This window comes from Pecten maximus, chromosome 4, assembly GCF_902652985.1.
Source record: "Pecten maximus chromosome 4, xPecMax1.1, whole genome shotgun sequence".
Lineage (NCBI taxonomy): Eukaryota > Metazoa > Mollusca > Bivalvia > Pectinida > Pectinidae > Pecten > Pecten maximus.
In genome coordinates, this window is record NC_047018.1 from 45924384 (window position 1) to 45948358 (window position 23975).

The 23975-nt window shown below is 34.8% G+C and overlaps 1 protein-coding gene across 5 annotated transcripts in view; it reads left to right on the plus strand.

Moving 5' to 3' along the window:
• Nucleotides 1-234: 234 nt before the first annotated feature.
• The window catches only part of LOC117326246 (ATP-dependent RNA helicase DED1-like), a 34533-nt gene continuing 10792 nt past the window's right edge, over nucleotides 235-23975 (plus strand). Inside the window, exons 1-13 of one of the 5 annotated variants that reach the window (XM_033882916.1) lie at nucleotides 235-613; nucleotides 13105-13133; nucleotides 14926-14948; nucleotides 15229-15429; nucleotides 15723-15812; nucleotides 16022-16046; nucleotides 16495-16511; nucleotides 17112-17189; nucleotides 18064-18138; nucleotides 18876-18983; nucleotides 20235-20536; nucleotides 21359-21643; nucleotides 22931-23240. In XM_033882916.1, the coding sequence (XP_033738807.1) occupies nucleotides 581-613; nucleotides 13105-13133; nucleotides 14926-14948; nucleotides 15229-15429; nucleotides 15723-15812; nucleotides 16022-16046; nucleotides 16495-16511; nucleotides 17112-17189; nucleotides 18064-18138; nucleotides 18876-18983; nucleotides 20235-20536; nucleotides 21359-21643; nucleotides 22931-23240 (1576 nt within the window). In that variant the 5' untranslated portion in view covers nucleotides 235-580. Of the gene's footprint in view, nucleotides 614-12940; nucleotides 13005-13104; nucleotides 13134-14925; nucleotides 14949-15228; nucleotides 15430-15722; nucleotides 15813-16021; nucleotides 16047-16494; nucleotides 16512-17111; nucleotides 17190-18063; nucleotides 18139-18875; nucleotides 18984-20234; nucleotides 20537-21358; nucleotides 21644-22930; nucleotides 23241-23975 lie in introns of those variants that run through there. The other 4 variants (XM_033882917.1, XM_033882918.1, XM_033882919.1 and 1 more) reach the window with 4 other exon arrangements.

Sequence of the window (23975 nt, forward strand, 5' to 3'; positions counted from 1 at the left end):
AAAAGTTAAGTAACCTTCAATTAAAAAAAAGGGCACACTAATTGTGTGGTTTAACTTTTTTAAAATTCATTTGGTGATTAATAGTAACATACTGTTAGTTTTGTTATTTGTGAAACAAGTTTTTCACTTTTGGAGAATTGAACCGAACGAGCTTGCCGAACAGGTGCTTTTACATGAAATTTCCAATAGATGGCGCCGCAGACGTGACGTCATGCCGACATGCGCCGGAACCTATTCAGCTGCAAGTGGCCTCCATTGTGGCGGGAAATACACGAGGGGTTTGACAGAAAACGCGAAACCACAGCCAGTGACAGTCAGACGCACACTGGTGACAAGCGCTGAATTGTGATGTTAAGTACTGTTGACTAAGTTTTATCAGTTTTCGGTTTCATAAAACTAATGAAAAGTCTGTGATATTTCTGTGTCACTGGTAACTTGGCGGCTCGCTCAAACCAAGGGAATTCTGAAACCACGTGTTTAGTAGCCAAAACACAAATTGCTTGTCAGAACTTTTAAGTGAAATTGGGAAGTCAACGATTTTATTGAAGAATTTTTACTTAACACTTTTAATTTGAAGATTATGGATGACTGGGATGATGGACCGTCCACAGAAGTAAGTGTTTAGTTATCAAAACGGGTTGACCAGGTCATTGACCTGATTTTTGGGCCGGAGAAGTTAGCAGACCGTGACTTCTCATCGGCCATTCATTGCCAGAATTTTATAAAAATAGACCCGTTGTAAATACCTATGTAAACATCTTTGAATTAAATTGTATCAATATTTGTTTGATTCTCACTTTGTACCCGATTCTGTCATGTTTGACAGTCATTTTACACGAGCCAACTGCGAGCAACAGCAGCAAAAATTGTTCTCCGTGATCCCCGTGCTCCGATGCGAATTAAGGCGTTTTGTGTTGTTTTTCTTTCATAATTATGTTTCATGTTCAATCGCAGGTTTTGCGGAAATCTCTCTACAGTAAGTAGCCCAATGAAAAGAATTCAGACTTAGATCATGAAAATGGCTAACATCATGAAAAAAAATATTTTAAAAGAAAATTCGAACAAAAATTGTCAGTTTTGAAATTAAATTTGATATTCTAAGCAGCCTAGCAGGGTTTAAAAGTTTTTGATTCCCCATTGAAAATAAGGTTCAACTCTTTGGGTTGAAGGGACATCTCTATTTGACATGTATTTTGACTCTTCAGATTTCTGATCTTCTAGTGATATATGACTTCACAAGTTCCTAAAAAGTTATGAGCCAATTTGATGTCCCAAACCGGTAAATAATAAGACATAGTTTGAAAGATTCTGACAATCTTGAAAAACTTATGTGCTTAGCACCTATGGTAGCAATGCCCAACCAAATTTTTTTATATATTCAAGAAGTAATTTGGAGTAATTTTCTTGAAGAGTATCACCCCCTGATTGCAAAACAGCAATCAGAACAAGTCTATCATTAAAATTGAATTTTTAGTGAATTTTTGAAATATGGAAATTGAGACCTTCAAAACAACGCTTTTCCAAATAAATCGGTAAAAAGTGTACACAGCCAATTGCTCTGAAAATACTTATGATTCAGAAAAATGTTTTTGACCATTATTTAAATAACATCATATTCTAATATAAAAAGCAACAAATTCATGCTAAATATTTCCATAGGCACAGATTTTGAAGCTATAACTATTTTACAAAGTTGTCTCCCCTGACAAAAACTTGTCCATATCATAGGAAACACCTTAATTAAAATGCCTTTTTGTGCAAAATGGACAGTCAAACAACTCCCAATGAATTTGCAGCATGATCACAGCATAGATGCAGTATGAATGCAGCATGGAATTGCAGCATGAATGAAGCATGACTGGAGCATGGTGCCTAATTTACCTCACTATATATTCTTACTAGTTAAAGCATGATTGCAGCATGTTTCAATTATGCAAATTATGCTGGGATCATGCTGCATTTATGCTTTAAGGAAGCATGGCCGCAGCATGATCCCAGCATGGTCTGTGAAGCATGATCCCAGCATGGTCTGTGAAGCATGATCCCAGCATGGTCTGCAGCATGATGCCAGCATGGTTTGCAGCATGATCCCAGCATGGTCTGCAGCATGATCCCAGCATGGTCTGCAGCATGATCCCAGCATGTTTCAATTATGCAAATTATGCTGGGATCATGCTTCAATCATGCTTCATGGCAGCATGGTTTACAAAATCAATGAAAATCATGCAATAAAAACTTGAAGAATACTTTTGTATTACATTTTATTTGGTAATTAACATGGTATAAAACTTTTCATACAGGCTGTTTTTTTTAGTTCAAACATTTAAAACTAATCAATGAAATGAGAAGGTGACAAAACAAATTTTAATTCTAATTTACCCATGGTACTTATTTTATTTGCCTCTTATATTCTTTTTCTCAAAACTTCCATCACATACACAACACAGCTATCTTTTCTAGTACAATTTTCGAGTACAACTAATATCAATTCATCCTAGCTAGAAGTGGTTTGTTTCAACAAAAATAGTCAACAAGATATAGGTAGCAGTGTACAGTAAAAATGCCAAATTCTGAAAAATATGGCACATGCTTTAGATATGTAAACATTGCCAGTTAACCTTACATATAACCTCTAATAAAGTATATATATTTGAAATCTGTACAACATTTGCAATTTTAATAGAGCTCTGAAGGATAAGTAAACTGATATTTTCTGTGATTTTTAGAGCTGTGAATACCATGGTAACAGCTTAAAAAATTCTCAAAAATTGCAAAATATTATGATATTTGACCCAAAATGGCACAATTCTCTACACAATTTTTTTTCTGAAACCTATTTAAAATTAAATATCTCTATCCCAAAGACAGAATTAATCTTGTTTGGACATATGTTGTAAATTAAGTTTTTCCGCTATCTTACCTTTTCTGTGGGCTTCCATTTTGCGCTGTAGGCGAAACTAAATTTCCTGTGTAAACACACGTTCGGAAAATCCGGATATTTAAAATCCGGAACCAATTTATTGACTTTTGTTTTAATAAATGTGAAGCCTGTATGTACTACTTCATACTGGATATACCAATTATAGTGTACATTTATTTTTTCATTTTTTATACATATCATAATACAGGAGTTATTTGCTTAACAAAAAAATTGCCCATGGCCAGGCTGTCTTACTGTGGTGTGCTACCTTATACATCACTTTTGTTAATTCTAATTTTACTAAAAACCCCATGAATGTCTAGAATATGTTCCGACGAACAAAATGACATATCGGGTTACTGCGTATCTTTAATAGTCACCGAGTATTGCTGATTTCCCTGAGAGGTGTATTTTGACAACTTTTTCTCCCAATCCAGTAATAAGGGGAGGTAATTTTAAAGATGAAAACTCCCATAATTCTGTATATCTCTTGAATAAAGTTGTGTTTTGAGTTGAATGTGGTACTTTGAGTCTCTGTGCATGTAATCAAGCAAAAAATACTATACAACTATCAAATTTAGCCTTGTAATATGACGTCATAGTTACCATGACGTCATCAGTAACTATGACGTCATCAGATGGTATATATGACGTCATAAATACTCAATGGTGTCATAATAAATAACCAAATTCCTTTCCAAACCTCAGCTTAGCAACACATGCAATATTCTAACTGATAAATCATGACATGACATCCAAGATTTCAAAATGTCATGCCTATGACATCACAGTCATCTGTTTCCACCCCGGTAATTCAGATATGTACCAATGATCATATGAAAGTGTCCGCTGATCCCATTTTATGCGGAAAATGCTATTTTTTCTGCTTTACCGAAGGAAGTGACAATAATTGACAATATTGTATCAACCGTACACTCCATCAATTGAAATTACATGCTTACCAATGTATAAATAAATTGAAAATAATGGTTTCACCAAATATTTCAAAAAATAACACTTACTGTAATAGTTTCCATGGATACGGGGTAATAAATCAGGTAAAACAAACCAGAATTCAGTCTATATGGTTTGTTAGATACCCAATAAGTTATTTTGGGTTTGTTATAAAACATAGAATATCTTTTCAATTTACACTGACTCATTAACATTATGCTTAATTAACCCACCCTTAAAATGGGTAAATATGCGAGTTACCTCCCTTGATTCCTCTAATATGACAAGCCTGATAATAAACAAGTTTTAAATTGTTTTTATGCATTTTTGAGCAATAATGAACTAAAATAAAGCTTAATCAAGCATAATTAAGCACAATTTCCAAAAAATAACATTTTTCAGCCCTGATAAGGTAGCAGTGTACAGTAAAAATGCCAAATTCTGAAAAATATGGCACATGCTTTAGATATGTAAACATTGCCAGTTAACCTTACATATAACCTCTAATAAAGTATATATATTTGAAATCTGTACAACATTTGCAATTTTAATAGAGCTCTGAAGGATAAGTAAACTGATATTTTCTGTGATTTTTAGAGCTGTGAATACCATGGTAACAGCTTAAAAAATTCTCAAAAATTGCAAAATATTATGATATTTGACCCAAAATGGCACAATTCTCTACACAATTTTTTTTCTGAAACCTATTTAAAATTAAATATCTCTATCCCAAAGACAGAATTAATCTTGTTTGGACATATGTTGTAAATTAAGTTTTTCCAGCAGAGTTAGAGTAGGATATGTATACATTTTGTCACCGACGCACAAGACTGATTTCAGACAGTATACGTAGTTTCCTTGAAGTAGCCCAGATGTACTGGAAACTGTTTTCATGTGTGTCCGTGAACTTAAAATAAACAAAAACAAGCAACAGTCGAAGACTTCTATCGAATTTAACATTATTTCTAATAAACTGTGAAAAGATTATCATAATTTTGGAATCAATTCTAAATACTGACTAAATGAAATGTTGATTGACAATTTGAACAATGGTGTGTTGTTTGATGTAGCACGTACTGTAGTGATATATCTCTGTCACTGTCCCCGGGGATTTCAATACAACCAAGCTTGAGACGACTATTATATTTTTTGCTAGTACAACAAATAACTAACAAGGATTTTTAGATTATATACATGATTTTTTTTTGTATATATATTAATGTTTACACTTTTATTATGAAAGGAAATGTTGTATACCTCGACAGATAACATATCTCGAATAATCTTAATTAATGTGAAACATAAAACTTCTTAATTTCTCTTCATTCCTTTCTGCTTTGTGTTAAGTCAATGCCATCAATTTGGACCACAATGCATGCGGTGTTCCTCATTCCAGAATGTACTGCATGCAGACTCAGTCTCTGTTGGAAGAAAGAAAGACTTTTAGAATATTCTTTTATTTCAAAATTAGAATAATTGTCAAGTTTTTGAAGATAATGTATGTATTTAACTTATGTACTTTTCATGATCACTTTGCTATCATTTTCATTATGTTTGCTTTGGAACCCTTTTTATCAAGAAAATTTAAGCCAGCCACACAAAGCTACAAAATAAAACTTGCCAGGATGACTTAATTATTAATTAAATCAAGCTACTCCCGAATTCTCCATCAGTTCATATCAATGTGAAACTGCAATATACTATACATAAAACAATGTTACTTATAATTCATCTTAATTCACCTATTTCATTTAATCGTTTCAATTTGAGGCAATAATCTGCAAACATCGATCCTCAAAAGAATGTGGAGGTAAAGATCTTTCACGAAAGGTTTCATTATCCAAAACACAAATTTTCCTCACCATTGTTTGTGAATACGTATGTACGTCATAATCATAACAAGGGTTGTGTGAGTGGGGAAAAAATGCAATTTAAGTCGGGCCGAAGATCGTTAATAATAAATAAATAAAATTGAAAACTTACGATTGTAACACATGGATCGGTACTGCGTTTCCTTCGGCCGTGTAATCTGTGATAAATTAATCATCAAAACCCTGAAAAATAAATAATTAGGTTTTATTGATATGAATAGATCTAGAACTCTGTATCAAATTCATCGTCGTATAATGTGAAACGATGTCAGAACGTGAAGAAGATTATATAATTAAAACTTACCCTGTCTTGTAACGATGTTTGTCGGGTAAAAATATGCATCGGTCGTCAAAAACAACGAGAACGCTGATATTCATTCGTCGGTAACTTGAAGTAAGTCGATCTTCTTCAGTAAGACTGGAAACAAACTTCGTTTTTAGGCTATCGTCGTGTTTGTTTATACTTTTCTTCTGGAAATAAACATCCGGTGAATTCAAACATGGTTATCAGACTTCCCGCTAAACTCGTGTGTGTTGCATCATGGGATAAATATTTTACTGCCAGAGATTAACACGATTCATTTTTACTTGTGCGTGTTTTTTATTTTAAATCATAAACTTCTATTGTCATACTTTTAAGATAAATATTACAGTATTTAATACTTGCATCGTGCACATTTAGATCGCACGAGCTCGAGGAGCACTCTCGTCACATCTCTGGAGCAAGGTAAACAAACGAGGTCATAGGTGAACCGAACGATAAACATGTAATCTGACCAGAGGTTTTGGCCTCGTCTGTCATACGCCTATTGTTTAATATGGATGTATTTTCAGACGAGGAACCGACCAATGCACGTTTTCTTTTTATGTTCACGATTTCAAATAATTCAGATTAAAGTACGGGAATATCGTCTGTTGTTAGTAAACTCATGTCGAGGTCGAGATCATCACAGCGCTTAACTTCAATATACGTTTTACAAGGAAGCGTCCGAGTGACAACATAAGTTCAACACATGTTTATTGGAGTTTATAGCGATGAATGTTGTGTCAAACACGACGTTATTTCGTATGCTATTATCAGATGTAATCTTAACACCGCATATATCCAGAAAGTATACGATACAAAGACAAAGAGCAGGTGATTTTAATCTTATATGATTGAATTAAAAGCGATATTCCAAGCACATGTGTAACTGTTGGTAGAGTGACCCCGATTTTGTTTTGGCGGACATGATCAGACTGATGATACCTGTATTGCTACCTGGTAGTAAGCTGGTGCATGGTAAATGGCAACGTCTTGGTTTATGTCAGTGTTTGGATAAAGTGACTGATTCTATCTCCGATAAAAAGTGTATAATCGAAGCAAAAGTCAATATACTGGTTCTTCAAAAAACGATCTAAACTCTGAAAATTTGAATGAAATTTGTATAGGGATGAGGTTTAAGTCGTCACACGAATGTACTAACTTGCAACATTCATCAATGTTTAAGTTAATTCCTTCTGAGATAGAACTACAAGTGAAAGCTGACAAAATATCACATTTAAAAGCTGTGAACCGTTATACTAATTAACAACGAACATACTTATAAACGAAATACTTAATTAAAATAATTGTTATTGAATTTTAAATAAATATGTGTGGTACTGATCAAGTATAAAAAAGAAATTCTGCAACACAAACATGTTTTTAAAAATTATTTTGTTATCACCATTGATACCTGGAAATTTTCTATATTTTATTTAAAATTAAAAAAAAGATACTAAAATATCTAATACCAACTTTTGTTAATTTTCTGTATCTTATTTTATTAATTAATAATTGTTTAGGTTAATCTTGATACCTGGGAAATTTGGTCCTAGATTTTGGATCCTCGCTTGGACCTACATTTCACCCACAGAAATTTTGTGATGTCCGAACAAAGGAATGCCCTTTTAAGCTAATACAGAATGGCCAAGCATATACACATTTCAACTTAAACAATTCATGTTAATACATGAAAGAATGGTGCAGTTCATTAAATTAACTAAGTTAATACAGCATAATTGCAGCATGGTACAGTTTGTATCTAAAATGGCAAAGTTAATACAGCATGGTACAGATCCTATCTAAAATGCCAAAGTTATTGCAGCATGATGCATTTCATATGATAAATTTACTAAGTCCACACAGCATGATTGCAGCATGATATAATTCGATATCCAAACTGGCAAAGTTATTGCAGCATGGTTGCAGCATGATACAATTCATATGATAAATTTACCAAGTCCACACAGCATGATTGCAGCATGATATGATTTGATATCCAAACTGGCAAAGTTATTGCAGCATGGTTGCAGCATGATACAGTGCATATGATAAATTAACTAAGTCGACAAAGCATGATTGCAGCATGATAGAGTTCAGATATTCAATTATCTCAATTTTTAAAGCATGGTTGCAGTACATGCTGTACAGAAGCATGGTACCATGCTGCTATGCAGCACATGCTGCAATCATGCTGTGAAACTAGCAGCATGATGCCAGCATAAAAGCAGCATGATTGCAGCATATGCTGCATTGCAGTCCATGCTGCAAATTGATAAGGGTAGATTCCTTTCCTATGTGTAGTTCTGTAAGATTTGTTTAGTTCAATCTGATTTATCATATACCTGGTACATAGTTGGTTTGTTATCAGAAATTTTAAATGATTTAAAAGTTCCTTTTAAATGTACATGTACTACTAACTTGATTCCTTTTAATAACAAACATTTATAAATCCTACATTTTTGATAAATACACAGATAACTTAATATTAAATAACATGCATAAGATTAAGAATTATAAACACACATTATCAAGTCCTTTTTAATTCAAATAAAACAGTAGCAATAACATTCACTCATAAACAAACAAATCCTCATCCCCCTATTTTCTTTAATAATCATCAAATAACACAGCAGGACTGTCACAAACATTTAGGTTTAACTTTTGATAAAAAGGGTACCTGGTCTGATCATATATCAAATATTTATGAGCCATAAGGATTACAACAGGTCTAAGAAGATGTACATATCACCATGTACTTTATTCAGAAGAAAATTAGAAACATAAAAAAGAAATCCTAATTGCAAACCTCATAACACTTGTATAAAATCATTAATATATACATACACCTACATGTACATATCTCCAGAAAGCATCAAGCCATTCATAAAAACAAATAATTTTAGAAAGGAAAAAATCCTCAAAAATCCTCAAAATTCCTCCTACTAGAACTAGAACAAGTATAATCACTGGAACTCTCTTGATTACTCTTACAAGAAACTCTATTTCAATTTTAACTAAAAATCTAAACTAAAAACAATAGTTGCTTACAACTAACTCTTCAACTATGTCACAATATTTTTCTATAATCTACGTATACAAGTATACTTTGTCTTATATTTGTTGTGTTGACAATGAAATATTTCGAAATAAATGAAAAAAATATTGTGCTTATGTGTCTATTGTCATAGAAAATCCAAGTGAAATTCATCCAAGTTGCTTGAATCTGATGATTTTTTTCAGTGCATCTAAACAAATCAAAAGATGGATTTGTAGTCTATGTCCAAGGAAAAATATTTAACCATATGCATGATATGGCATATTGCTACTACCCATACATTGGCATTTTGATGCACATAAAATGAATGTTATCTAAAAAACATGGAACAATAGACATGGCCTTAACTAGGTTTGAATATGTGTCCCTGCCCCTGGTGAGTCATCTTCGCCAGCCAAGGCTTCTGATTACGTTACACTCCACGAACCCTTGGCGGATATAGTCGTCAGTTCTGGCCCTCTAGCGGTGATTCGAAATTACCACCCTTCAAGCATGAAATTTTCGACCAATCAAAACAGGCGTTACTGATTTACTTCATCGGTGATGTTTACAAACACACATCGAGGTTTGGTGTCATTTCGATGAGATATGTGATCAATGACTTAATGAATTGATCAAACACTGCGAATGTTCCCCCAAAGATTGTGCTTTTTGTATTTAGGTAAAATGCCATGACATAGTCGGCAATGTAGCTCTGTACTGGGTGCCGCATTTTTTGTTTACTGCGAAACCAAGCCAGAATGTAAAACGCGATTTGATTGGGTGCCCTGGGATTCCAGGGCGCGACGGTTTGAACACGACTATATCCGCCAAGGGTTCGTGGAGTGTAACGTAATCAGAAGCCTTGGCTAGCGAAGATGCTGGTGAGTGGGACAGGACCCGCGGTTAACTAAATAACGTGACACTCCAGAACTTAGCAGAACTTGCAGAAGTTACACTCACTTTGACCCAGTTTACACGATAGGCCTAAATGGGTAGATTTACAGACCTTATCTTCATATTAATTCAAAACGTCATCAACTTTAAGTGATATGATGTTATACAGTACTAAAACAAGCAATAACACCAAAATATATCACATTTTGACTCTGTTTACATTCTCGTTCCGCGCCCGACAGCACCTGTCCGCCATCTTTGATTTACCGTTAGCTTAACGGTAAATTTCTCGGTGTGATCAACACCACATTTTCACATCTAGAACGGTTGTGTCTCTTTGATCTGTATAGTCAATTATTTAAAATGAATATTACTTAGCATTGTGATATGTTTTTGATGGATGAACTCGCATTAATAAGGAAATGAGCACTTTGTAAAAATTTGATAAAGCTGGCACGTTTTACCTACGCGCCATTTCTTCAGTATTGTAGATAGTAAATCATCGAGGGTTATCGAATAAATGAATGTCCCCCACCATCCATTGATTTACTGTGTGCAAGTACGATAAAATCACTGTACTTCCGAAGACCTATTTCGTGACGTAATTTTCCTCAATCCCAAATTTGCAATACGAGTTATCTCCCCTTTGCTTGGGCATTGCTACCTATGGTTGAGGAAACCCACCAACTTGCATATATAACACTCATTATTTATGTAAACTCATCTCGTGCCACAGTTGTATAAAAATCCCCCAAAATTGCTTAAACACTTATTTGCAATATATTATAATTATTATACAGTGGCATTTATTTTCAAGGTAAATAATATTTTAAAAATAAAATTAAGTTTGTTTGGCATTGACCGACAGACTGGGAAATTACCTGCAGACTTGAAAATGTTTTGCCTTCCATTTTGTTTTTGTTTTTCTCTTCGCTAATGGAGTATTTCCAGGGCCGTTTTCGTTTTTGCGGCCCAAACGGTTAGACCACTTGGACCGGTGTTGTTCGTTTATGAAATAAAGACGGACCTGGTGATTTTATATTGTTTTCAGACGAGCCTTGACAAAGACTCCCAAGGCCTGTATTAACATTTGCAGGTCCGTCAAGATACATGTTTGAAATATTACATTTAAAAACTGACGAACCGGTTTGTCCGCATAAACGAACGGGCCCCAGTTCTGCTTTGTGTACTAGAAACTCTGTCACTAAAGTGCTTTAAGAGCATGTAAATTTTATATTGATCAAACGCTTCAAGCTTGATGTTGAATAAAATGTTTATTTTCGTTATATTATGTTTTCTTGTGTGGATTTTATATAAAGTACAAATATTTCTATTTTGAAGAAAAAAGAATAAAATATAGCTACCAACCCATCCTTCAGAGACGTGGGTCGATCAATGCCAAGCACTATATTTTAAGGTTGGCCTTACAGATGTTCAGTGAAAGCGTTGGCTACTTTGAAACTTAACAACAACAAAAACTTGAAAAAGTCTCCGGAAGAGTATGAAACTGATCCCATTACTGTTAGTGTTGCAAGTCTGATGTGATTTAAAAAGTTATATAAGAGAAAATACAGCACAAACTTTGCCATTAATAATGTACTGAGCATTTTTTGGGGTAATTGGAATATAGTTTCAGAACATCTTCAAAGCTCATTTCTGTTCAGAGATTGAGAGAATGCACTAAACAAAGCTCATTTCTGTTCAGAGATTGAGAGAATACACTAAATTCCGCACTTCCTCGATATCTTGAAATAGATAATTAAAAAAATATATAATTCTTGAAATAGATAATTAAAACAAATAGAAATTTAAATTTTTTAGAGGAGCATAATAACAAGTTAAAGACAAATTTGTTTGGTATTCTGTGGAAACAAAATATTTTGAATGTTTAAATGCAATAATGCAATTGCAGTCTACATTGCATATGCTGATTCGAGATTGCTACATTCTCCAAATCCTCATTTACCTGATCAACTGCTCCTAATGCATAATGCAGTGAGGGAATTAAACGTGAACTTAGATTCTGTTTCACCTAGTATTCCATTTCAACTTCCCATCACACTTCAAACTGGAAATGATTGGATACTACTAGTTACACCAACTCTTTACCATGACACCACTAGGGAGCAATGCCCAAGGGTAATTGTTGTATCCTACTAGATACACCAACTCTTTACCATGACACCACTAGGGAGCAATGCCCAAGGGTAATTGTTGTATCCTACTAGATACACCAACTCTTTACCATGACACCACTAGGGAGCAATGCCCAAGGGTAATTGTTGTATCCTACTAGATACACCAACTCTTTACCATGACACCACTAGGGAGCAATGCCCAAGGGTAATTGTTGTATCCTACTAGATACACCAACTCTTTACCATGACACCACTAGGGAGCAATGCTCAAGGGTAATTGTTGTATCCTTCTAGATACACCAACTCTTTACCATGACACCACTAGGGAGCAATGCCCAAGGGTAATGTTGCATCCCCAGTCGGGCATAATATGAAATTTATTACAAGTTGGCAAAATTTATTGATACACTGTAAAATTTTAAGGATTGATATGTTTGAAATTTCCTGAAGTCGAGTCTTACATGGCAGTGAAATTAGTAATTTACTGCTTTCTTAGTGAGCTCCTTCCCTGGTAAATGCCAGTGAAAAATAAGTCTTTGTAATATAGGTATTTCATCTTTTTGCAACTGGGAAATTTAAAAGAAAAAAAAAATATATTGAAATGTTTGTCATTTCAAGATTTGGTAATACATTGATATAGCTATTTATTATAAATAAGAAAACTTAAAAGGGGAATGAAATCAAAATATATGTGAACATGTGTGCTGAAGTACATGTATTAGGTGAAAGATTGTTGACATTAAATGTAGTAGGAGTTGCTTCCCTTCAGGTGGGGAATTTTGTAACCTTCCAAGCAAGCTAAAAATAGCTACATGTTGATAAAGAGTCTCCAGGCATACCGTCATTTCCTCTTGTTACTCAGCAGAAGATGGCTGCCAGGAGGGTAGGTGTGCTCTTAGTACAATAATTCTGCTGATTGTTGATAATGTGACTATTATGGGCAGATTTAAGCTTGTCCTAATTGAAATCATCTTGTTTTACAGGGTAGAGGCAGAGGATTTGGCAAAGCAGGGTATGTACTCATCTATAACTAATCTGATGTAGGTTTGGAGTATACTGCTTTAAAGGGTAGAAGTGTTTTGAATCCAATGAATTAAAAATTATTTGAAAACTAACACCAGTTTTGACAAAAGGTGATGTCTTTTTGTACTTTCGATAGACTTGGAAGAAATTGTGTAATCAATTTTAAAAAAACTGTTAATATGTTTAAAAAAAAATAATAGAAGAAAATTGTTATGAATAGTCCTTTTGGTAGTATGAATTTGTCTTGACATTTTATGTGATATATATCGGCTGCTGTTTTACTTGAACCAAGTGCCACAAAAATGTCTCTGTAGTTATTCTCTTTGAGTAAGGCCTAAAAAAATGCCAGTTTTTCCACTAACGTGCCAGAAAAAATAGGGTAGGTAGGGAGATCTTTTTATATTTATAATAGTTTTTAACTTTTTACTAAGAGTATGTAGATAAGCCTTAGGGAATCTCGACATTAATAGTCCTTCTTTGAAAATGACCAGAGAACTTCAGGGTAGGCACAAAAATATAGGGTTGGTAGGGTTAGCGGAAACAGTTATTTTTGTTTAGGCCTGCTTCCTATAAATAAGAATAAGTAGTAATGTCTTAAGGCTTGAAAAACAAGTTTATACAATCCTACTGAGAAAAAAAATAATGTATATATATGTATGTCCACAAGTGAAAAAAACCTGGAATTCCCCAGTTGGGGTTTCCCGTCCACTGTAAATCCTAGGGTTACTCTCTTGTGAATACCGTTGTGCTGTTATTGCCATTGAACCTATACAACAACCTTATTTTTTAGGTAGCCAAAATGTCAAACTTAATTAATTTGATAGTTGCTTCATGTACAAAAAAACTATTGAGGGGATGGAGTCACTAGTAATAACAGTAAAATATTATGTTGTGTGAGCCCTAAATAATGTGCTTTGGAGGGATTTCAAAATTGTTGCTAAGTGTGCATTTGTAGGGTCTGATATTCAGCTCAATTAAAGAAATGCAAGTGTTTCTGTTGAATGAATCTAGATCAAAACTAATCCAATTTAGTGTGGGTAGGTTTGTTCGCAATGTCACACAGCTCTTTATTGTGAACACTGAATAATAGACTTCCAGAAGAAGGCTCTGAATAACAGTTACAAAACCTTATCTGTAATAAGATCACTATATTGACTGTACACCATTAAATCTTATTCAAACATAAATTTGAAAGGAAAAGGAAAGCGTAAACTTTTCCAGCATACATTGAAAAGGAAAAGGAAAGCAAAACTTTCTAGCATACATTGAAAAGGAAAATGAAAGCGTACACTTTTCCAGCATACACTGAAAAGGAAAAGGAAAGCAAACACTTTTCCAGGAAAAATGCCAACAGCACGATCATCAGCCATATCATTCAGGAATTGATACAAATTCATTGCCAGGGCTGTTGGTGTCAATGCCTGTCATGATCAATTATTTGATATGAAGGAAGTTTAAATTATGATATCATATGTTAAAATCAGGAAATATTTCTTTCATTTGGTTTTCATATTTTCCCAATTTTCATTCAGATGCAAATTTTACATTTCTAATATACCTTGCAAAACCACAGGATTTGATGACATATTTTAACAAAACAAAACATAAAAGTAGTCCATGTATTCCTTAAAAGTTCAACTCATGTGAAAGGAGAAATAGTTGAACTAGAAATAAGTTTCATTTGTTGATAATCACAGGTTGAGTTGTCTATATTTCTTTGAATTTGTTTATCTTTTTGTGTATATATGTATTATTTCAACTACAGGAAATTTGATTTTCAGCTTTGGTGATGGAGGATCTACAGGTAGGGATTATCATTTATAGAAAATAACATCATTGATTTAATAATGTTACCTTTAAATTTGAAAAAGGAGTTCAGAGCATGCATTGAGTATAGCCATAAAGATATAACTGTGTATCAAGTTAATCTTCAGAGCAAACACTCGCACATAAAAATGAATGCACTACGGGTGCATTTGAGTTGCGAATCTTGTGTTGGAGGAAAATTGGCATTTTTTTTTATCTTTTAATGATTGCTCGAGTAAAATGTTGTTGATTGGAAAACATTTTACACCAATATTTAGGAGTGACCAAGGGTCTTGGAAGAGGCGTTTTACGGGCTGGTTTCTCTGCCGAAGTTAATGGTACCACCAATGGAGACAGTGGGTTATCAGGAGGATTTTCAAACATGTCCGTCTCCAAGCCAAGCTTTGGTGAATCCAAGGGCTTCGGCAGTGGAGGATTCGGCAGTGGTGGATTTGGTTCCAAAACACAGAATGGAGGAGGTTAGTGCAACTTGATATGGCTGCAACAAATAGTCTTTATATATTATTTGTGTTTTGAATTTTAAACCTTTGTCATTATTGCAGATCTGTATATTTTGGATGTATTCCTTTAAGAAATCACTCGGTAAAGTCAATTATTGTTCTTGTTGATAATTTGCATTTTGTTTATAACTTGTTCTGTGTGGTCCTCTCCTCAAGATTTTGGCTATTGTGAAGATGTTAAACATCCTTTAAAAAACACTTAACAGGTTTATTTTTGAATTTGTATTGATATTTTCTTGATCTCCATACAGGTGGGGGAGATTCCAATGGAATGACCAATGGAGGAGGTGGTGGTTTTGGCCGCGGTGGATTCGGTAGTGGAGGTGGAGGAGGAGGAGGTGGTAAGTTGTATCTTGTGTTGCTCTGTGTACATCAAAGTGGTCATATTGATGTAGTCTGTCGGACCGTATCAAATAATGGCCAAAAAGATAAATTTTATTAGATGGTTTTTGTCAACAAACAAGATTGATTAAGATAACAAAATCAAGCCAATTATATTGATAAAACAATAAATCCAATTCTTAATTAGATTTTCACTGTTGTGTTTCAGGTTTTGGGTCGGATCGCCCACCACGGTATGTATCACTATTCAATTCATCTCATTATGGAATGGAAAATTTCAAAAATCATTCCATCACTGTCTTTATAATTATGGAGGGAGATTTCTCTCATCTTCAGAATTTTTTTTTTAATTAAAAAAATAACTTTACAGTAAAGGTATACACCAAATCGATATATAAAACAACCCTGTATCTTGGTATGAAGACCAAGGACACCCCATTGATGCCAAGTTTCTTTCACTGCTTTGTTGATCCTTAACAATTCTCCAGATGTTTCTATTTTATGCTGATAATTGCTTTTGAAAGTTTGATTTGTGTTGATGTTTTTGAATAATTTGATTTTGGCATATTTCAATGTTTTTTGTAATTTTTGCAAACATTGAAGGAATTGAGCATTCTATTATTGAATGATGTTATGTTGATGTGGTAAATTATTTTGACCTTTTGTAATAACATGTTTCAGTGGAGGAGGATTTGGAGGTGAGTCACTTGTCTTAACTGCTCTGTACTTATATTAGTCCAGTCTTGTAGAGTAGATGCTGTATTTATACAATGACATAAATTACATCATTGTGATTAAATTTAAAATAAATTCTTTGCATTCATCACAGACCTGTTCTAATTGAAATTATTTCATACTCGAAAATTCCCAAAATCTGAACTTAACTCTTCAATTCTTTTTAATATCACTAAGTTGGCAAAGCAAGACAAAAAGGGATTGTAACATTTATCAAGGTGATGTAATTTTGTCATCATAGAATAGTTAGAGCTTTGAATGTTTTTATGTATAATCTAAACCAATTAATCATTATATGAATATATATATAATCAACATTTATACTTTGTATCATCCCTCCTGCTCTGCTTGTGTGCTATATGTATACACTGATACTTGTTCTGCTTTTATCCTGTATTTTGTGTTCATCATGCTGTTTAACTTTTGCATGCCGATTATAATAGCTGATGTTGATCAAAATGCTGAAACAAGCTGCAGGGAAATATACTGATTAAAAACATTGCTTAGGTATGTTCTAATGTCTGCTTTGTAAACACCGCATGTGGTGCCTTGCTTGTCTACAGGTGGGGGAAGTGGCAGTTCCAGTGGCTGTCACAAGTGTGGCGAAGAAGGCCACTTCGCAAGGGATTGTCCAACTGGTGGTAATTTCTTTTTATGAAAAAAAATTGTTAATGAAATATCCATCTGGTGGTAATTCCTTTTCATCAGAGTTGCTAATTTATTTGAATGTCCTTCCAGTGATAGTTTTATTTATCAGGATCGTCAATCATGGACAAATATTAAAAAGCTGTATAGGTTGCGTTTGTGTCCATCTTTTGACTTACAGTCTTGCTTGCTGCTTGGATTGTGCACTGGGTGTATTTTGTGTGGACAGTGTAAAGTCTTTCTATATCAATTTAGATTGTTTTTATATGACCGCTCACTAATTAGCTTCATGCACTGATATTTTCAAATATTTTATGTTATTGTTAGCTCATGTGTTGCAATAGAACCATTCATGTTGTCAAGAGATCATGACTTAGGAATATTGTAAAGCGAAATAAGTGGATCCCAGAATGAAGATACATTGTATAATCTGTTTATGAAGATATCAATTCGATTGCATTGTAGAAAAATGTCGACTTTAATGATAGCCTAAGCCAAAAAAGAAAAGTAGAAGGATAAAAAGTGAACATCGACAATGGTTTCAGATTTGGTCGAATGTCCATTTATATATTTTGCTGTCTTTTCAGGTACAAGAATTATAGCTGTGATATATATTATTGATTGCATAACATCACATTTCATTACTCAATACTAATTTGGAGAGGATCATGTAGTTAATAGCCGTCTTGAAAGTGCTGCTACATAACATGAAACTATATCATTTGTATTTTACTAAAAACCTGATTCTAGAGCATTATCTCTGACAATAGTTATTTGATGATTCGCTAGTCTGTGGTTTCCAAACCTCATTCCACACAAGAGAAAAATCTATTGGGCAAATGAGAGTTATGTGTCATACTCTTCTTTAAGGTGGAGGTGGTGGTGGTGATCGGTCTTGCTTCAAATGTGGAGAACAAGGCCACATGTCCAGGGAATGTCCTAAAGGTATAAATTACAAGTAGTTTGATAGGTTTTTGGGCTGGCTGGAATAGCTATAGTTTCAAGATGATGCTTTTGTGGAGTAAAAGTAATTGTTTCGATATGACAAGGAGTCAAAAATGGAAGTGAAGTTTTGAAGTGTTTGGCATGATGTATGTATACTAGAGTGTTTCAGATATAGCTGAGGATGATCAACCAAAATCCAGTTATAATTGTATTAATTCAAGAAATATCAAGACGGGTTATTTTCCCTTGACTAACAACTTTGTACAAGTAAGATTGCATAAGGATGTTTTGAAATGGGAATGTTTTTTCCAGGTGGTGGAGGAGGTAGTACGGTATAGTATTGTGCATCCTGCATATATTTAGTCATCCACCTAATACTTGAATTTGTCCAACGATCTACCTGTACTCTGCAGTACTTTTGTTAATTTGTTACTGATTGTTAAAGTTATAAATTAGTCAATTAGTCTGATGGACGAGTGTTTTTAAGTTTTTGCTGGGCATCTGAAAATATTTTTACTGATGATTGAAGTCTTTAGTTACAGAAGGAAAAAATAGCTTCCTTGCCAAATGGGAAGGGTTGTCAAATACGCAAATGCTTAGCTATTTACTTAATGACTTGTCATTGAACAAAATGCTGACATAATAATGAGGAGTAATTTTATCTATACTAGTATGTATTGCCTTTGGGAATGAACGAAAACACACTGGATGTTTAATTGGTGTTAATGTATGTCTAGGTGGAGGCGGCGGTGGAGGAAGTGGTGACCGTGGATGTTTCAAATGTGGGGAGCAAGGCCACTTTTCCCGGGAATGTCCCAACGCAGAAAAGTCCGGGATCCAACTTGGTAAGAAATTTGGGTGTTTTATAATGTCACAACATAGATTTCTGGAATCCATCTTGGTTAGAAACTGCTTTATAATGTTGCATTGCAGAACAGTCTAGGATTCAACTTGGTTAGAAACTTCATAATTGGGTAACATTCGGAGAAGCACATATTGAAAGTGAACAATAAATTGCTGATAGGATCTACCGTATGTTACATATTCAACAGTCTATTTCCCTGTAATGAGCAGAACTCCTACTATGAGCCAGGCTATATGTTTGGTTCTCTGGGTTTATCTCGCAGACTTGTGCCGTTTAACCTTATTTCTGGACTATGAAAGTGTAACACAAGTGTTATCAGTATCAATTGTACATTAAACTGTTCTTTAGGGGAGTAAAATGTTTCTTCATTGGAAAGTAGGCAGGGCTTCAGGCCCTTCAACAACACCAGCTTGTTGTGAACATGTGCCTGGCTTTGAACAGTGGTTCTCCATGTAGGGAAAATTGGAACTTATGGTATCTGCTCAAATAGGATATCCATATGATTGAATGCAAACAAAAATTATTGTTTGTACCAATGGTTCAATGGTTACTAGGAAGCTTCTTTTTGGTTAGAAAAACACATTTTTGTACATTCTTTTTGGTTAGAAAAACACATTTTTGTACATTTTAAATAAGTAGGGCCAAGGTGACGACTCTTTCTGATCCACATTGCTTTGGCTTGAATGCATGACCATGATAGGAGTGATTAATAACTAATCTAAAGTTACATATAAATGCATTTTAACAGCCCTGGCCGCGTGGTTAACGCATTCTGAAATCAATCAATCCTCAGTTAAACAGGAAAACTGATGCTGAAAAAGATTTGATTTAGTCGCAACTGTACTAGTACTATCAGTGAGCCAGATTGTGGTGGTGCAATATCTGCAACCTGAACTCTAGCTGAACGACAAACGGGATACACTGCAGTATCATTCCACTGTTGCTATTTTGATCATTGTGGATATGTTTGAATACAAATAATGAGCCAAAATTATTTTTCATTCTTTCAGTGTTGTCATCATTTTAATTTTAACTCTGCCTACTTAAAGTACAGCCAACCATTTCCAAATCAATGCGAGTGGGATGCAGCTTTCTGATTACACAGTACAATATATCAACGCTGAAGATATTGGAAGTACTATCTTCCACAGATAAAGTTCAAAAGCAGTAAGTGTAGGAACTTCTTTTATCCAGAATGAACTATTCTCAAAATAATTTTGTACTTATTCAGACCCAGACCGTCCTGCACCATACATCCCACCAGCACCATCTGAGGACGAGACAGAAATATTTGGTGGCATCTTGAAGGGCATTAACTTTGACAAGTACGAGAAGATTCCAGTGGAAGTGACAGGTCGTGGAGCACCAGCTTCTATCAACAGTTTTGATGAGGCTGGTATTTATGAGGGTTTTATGACCAATCTTGTGAAGTCACATTTTGAAAAGCCAACACCAGTACAGAAATTTTCAATCCCCATTGTTATGTCTGGGAGAGATCTGATGGCTTGTGCTCAGACCGGCTCTGGCAAAACGGTAAGGAATTCCACATTCTCTTACCATGGACCAATGTAGTATTTTAGTATCTTGTAGTTGTGAGATTTCATTATTGTGTTCACACTCTGTGGAGCTTTTTGTTACTGTTTTCTTGATAGTATGGTCAAGAAAAAATGGTCCAATATCCTTCAATATATATATGAATTTCATGTGTGTGCAAAAACAGTTGCCTGTGACCACAGAGACATTAAAAAAGCAATAAATTTATTTCTATATTTCATCCTATAAGATTATGCATGTCCCTGTGTAATGACTGCCCAATGCAACTTCGATATGTTTCTCATTAATTTCAAAAGTACATTATTTTGTATTTATTGGCAATTTCCAAAATAGCCAGAAAGATCTACATAATAGGCATAAGAGAGTCATCAGGAGGAGATTTTAAGCTGCGAAACACTTGACAAAGAACATTCTAATAGTCCCTGATCTTAGATCTGTGATTAAAGTCCAAACTTTCTTGAATTATGCTAAAACTGCAAACAACCACCCTTGCTTCAAGCAATGGTGTGATATATGCCCAAAGTTCTCATGCACCCATCTGCACGTTTGGATTGTTACTGAGGAAAAAATACTTTATTTATCATCAGAAAATTGATTTCAAAATTTAGTTTTGGAATAAAATCACAATTGAGAAATATTGATATAATGTTGAAGTATGGCAATGCCCTGCCATGCTCGCTAAAATGTAACCCTACTGTACACTTCACTTCTATAAATAGAAAGAAAAAATTTGATGTTATTTCTGATTGCTATAGTTCTGCTATTGTTGTGGACAGTAATTCAATAAATATTAATTTGTAGGCTGCTTTTCTGCTGCCTGTGCTGACTGGAATGATGAAGAATGGCCTGACAGGAAGTGCATTTTCTGAGGTCCAGGAGCCACAAGCCCTTGTTGTGGCTCCAACAAGAGAACTGGCTTTGCAGATATTTAACGACGCTCGAAAGTTCTCGCATGGAACCATGTTGCGGCCAGTTGTGCTGTATGGAGGTACATCCGTTGGATATCAGCTTAAGCAGGTGGAGAATGGCGCTCACATTGTTGTCGGCACACCGGGGAGGTTGATAGATGTCATTGGGAAAGGCAAGGTAGGCATCAACATCTTGCTCATCTTGATTCAGAATTTTGATTTAAGTGACAAAGACTGAAGTTTAGTATCGACTTAATACGTTGGATATTGGTAAGAATTGAGATATATTTAACTTGAAATTGTTGTAACCAGATAATATTTTTTAATTGATAAATATTGTTGAACATGCTGTATGTGATATTTACTGCTGGTTCTATTTTGTTGACAATTTCTTACATCACTATTAAATGAAATTGGGTGTCCAACTGTCTGATAACTTCATTTTGAGTTCACATCTGACAGAGCACATTGTTCAGTGGTAACATGCCATTGCTATGCTGACCTAACATGAATGACAAAAGGACTTTATGTTAAGTCTTGTAGTAGTTCAAAGAAGCAAAATGTGGACATGATCTCAGGGTTTTTGCCAGCTATTTTGGGAAAGGGTCCCTGAACAAAAATTGGGAAAATATCATCGGCATTTTCCACAAATTGGGAAAATACCATCGGTGTTTCATCAAATTTGGGAATATATTATAAAATTGGAAAAATATATGAATTATACAAGCTTAGCTGTTTCTTTTCATAATATTTGTACAAATGAATACAAGTCAGCATCTCTTTTCAGGATATTTGTTTTAATCAGAGAATGTTTAATTTTCTGTCTTTAGTGTGCTTAAACTCATTAACAAGCTTGTCAAGAGGGAAATCAGTCAGGTTGGAGATCGTTTGAAGCAGCTGCCTGACTTTCAGATCGGGAATTACCAGTATTTCGTTTGAAAAAGCTTGTAACTTTCATTAAATCTTTCGAATCTTTGAGCAAAATCTTCTTTGCGTAATATTTGGAATTGTCTGACATCGTCCCGAGTCCAGTACTTGATTTGACCTCGGTAAATAGAACGAGTCAACGTACGTAAACGCTTTGCATTAAACTCCCCTTTAAATGGGCGATTCAAACGCAGATATGATATGACTTCAATAAGACTATCCAAGCGCATGCGCGAATTGCAAAACCAACAACAACACGATGACTCACGGTAACATTTTAACGTTGACAAAATAATGACTGGAAGCTCGTATAAATCCAAATTTTTAGGTTGTCTATGTTAACAGCGATTGGGAAAATACAGACCGGAATTGGGAAAATATAGACCGAAATTGGGAAAATACATGCCAATTTTCAATTGGGAATGGGTCCGTGTACCGGACCCAAAATATGCCTGGCAAAAACCCTGGATCTTGTGACACATGTTTTTTTCTTGGAGTATATTTATCTGTTCCTTACATTGAACTGTTTCTTTCTCAGATAAGTCTGTCGAAACTCAAGTACTTGATCTTGGATGAAGCAGACAGGATGTTGGACATGGGATTCGGACCAGATATCAAAAAAATTGTACATGAACTTGGTACTCCAGATAAAACAGAAAGACAGACACTGATGTTCAGTGCCACATTTCCAGAAGAAATCCAGAAACTAGCTGGGGAATTCCTCAATGACTATTTGTTTTTAACTGTGGGTCGTGTTGGAGGAGCATGTTCTGATGTGTCTCAAAACTTTTTCCAAGTCGACAGGCAGCAAAAACGACAGAAACTGTGTGATATTCTATCAGAATCTGGTAAGGATACATCCTAGCAGAAATCGACATGGAGAAATTGCATGATTTTTAGGTCACCTGAGACAAAGTCTCAAGTGACCTATTCTAATCCCCTTTTGTCCGTCGTCGTGCGTCGTCCGTCGTCCGTCGTGCGTCGTCCGTCGTCCGTCGTCCGTCGTGCGTCCGTAAACAATTTACATTTTCGACTTCTTCTCCAAAACCCCTAAACCAAACTCAATGAAATTTGGCATGAAGCTTCTATGGCTAAAGGTCAACCAAAATTGTAAATTATATGGTTCCCAACCCCCAGGGGCCTGAGGGGCGGGGCTAAAAAGGGTAAAATTGACTAAAACTTCAAAAATCTTCTTCTCTACTCCCAGTCATGGTGGAATCAAACACTCTTCATAGATGGAAGGGTCTTAAGGTGCTTTACCAAAATTGTAAATTTCATGACCCAGGGGTCTAACGTTTGCCCCTGGGGAGGGGGTAAACTTTACTATAGTTTATATAGGGAAATCACATTTTTGACTTTTATTTGTTTTATTTCTTTTGGAATTCATTATACTTTGGTAAACATTGTCAGCATGGGATGACAGTTTGATGGCATGCACATGTTGGCCCTGGTTGACCCCCAGGGGCTGATGGGCGGGGCTAAAAAGGGCCAAATTGACTGAAATTTCAAAAATCTTCTTCTCTACTCTCGGATAATAAGGAATCAAATACACTTCATAGATGGCAGGGTCTGAAGGTGCTTTA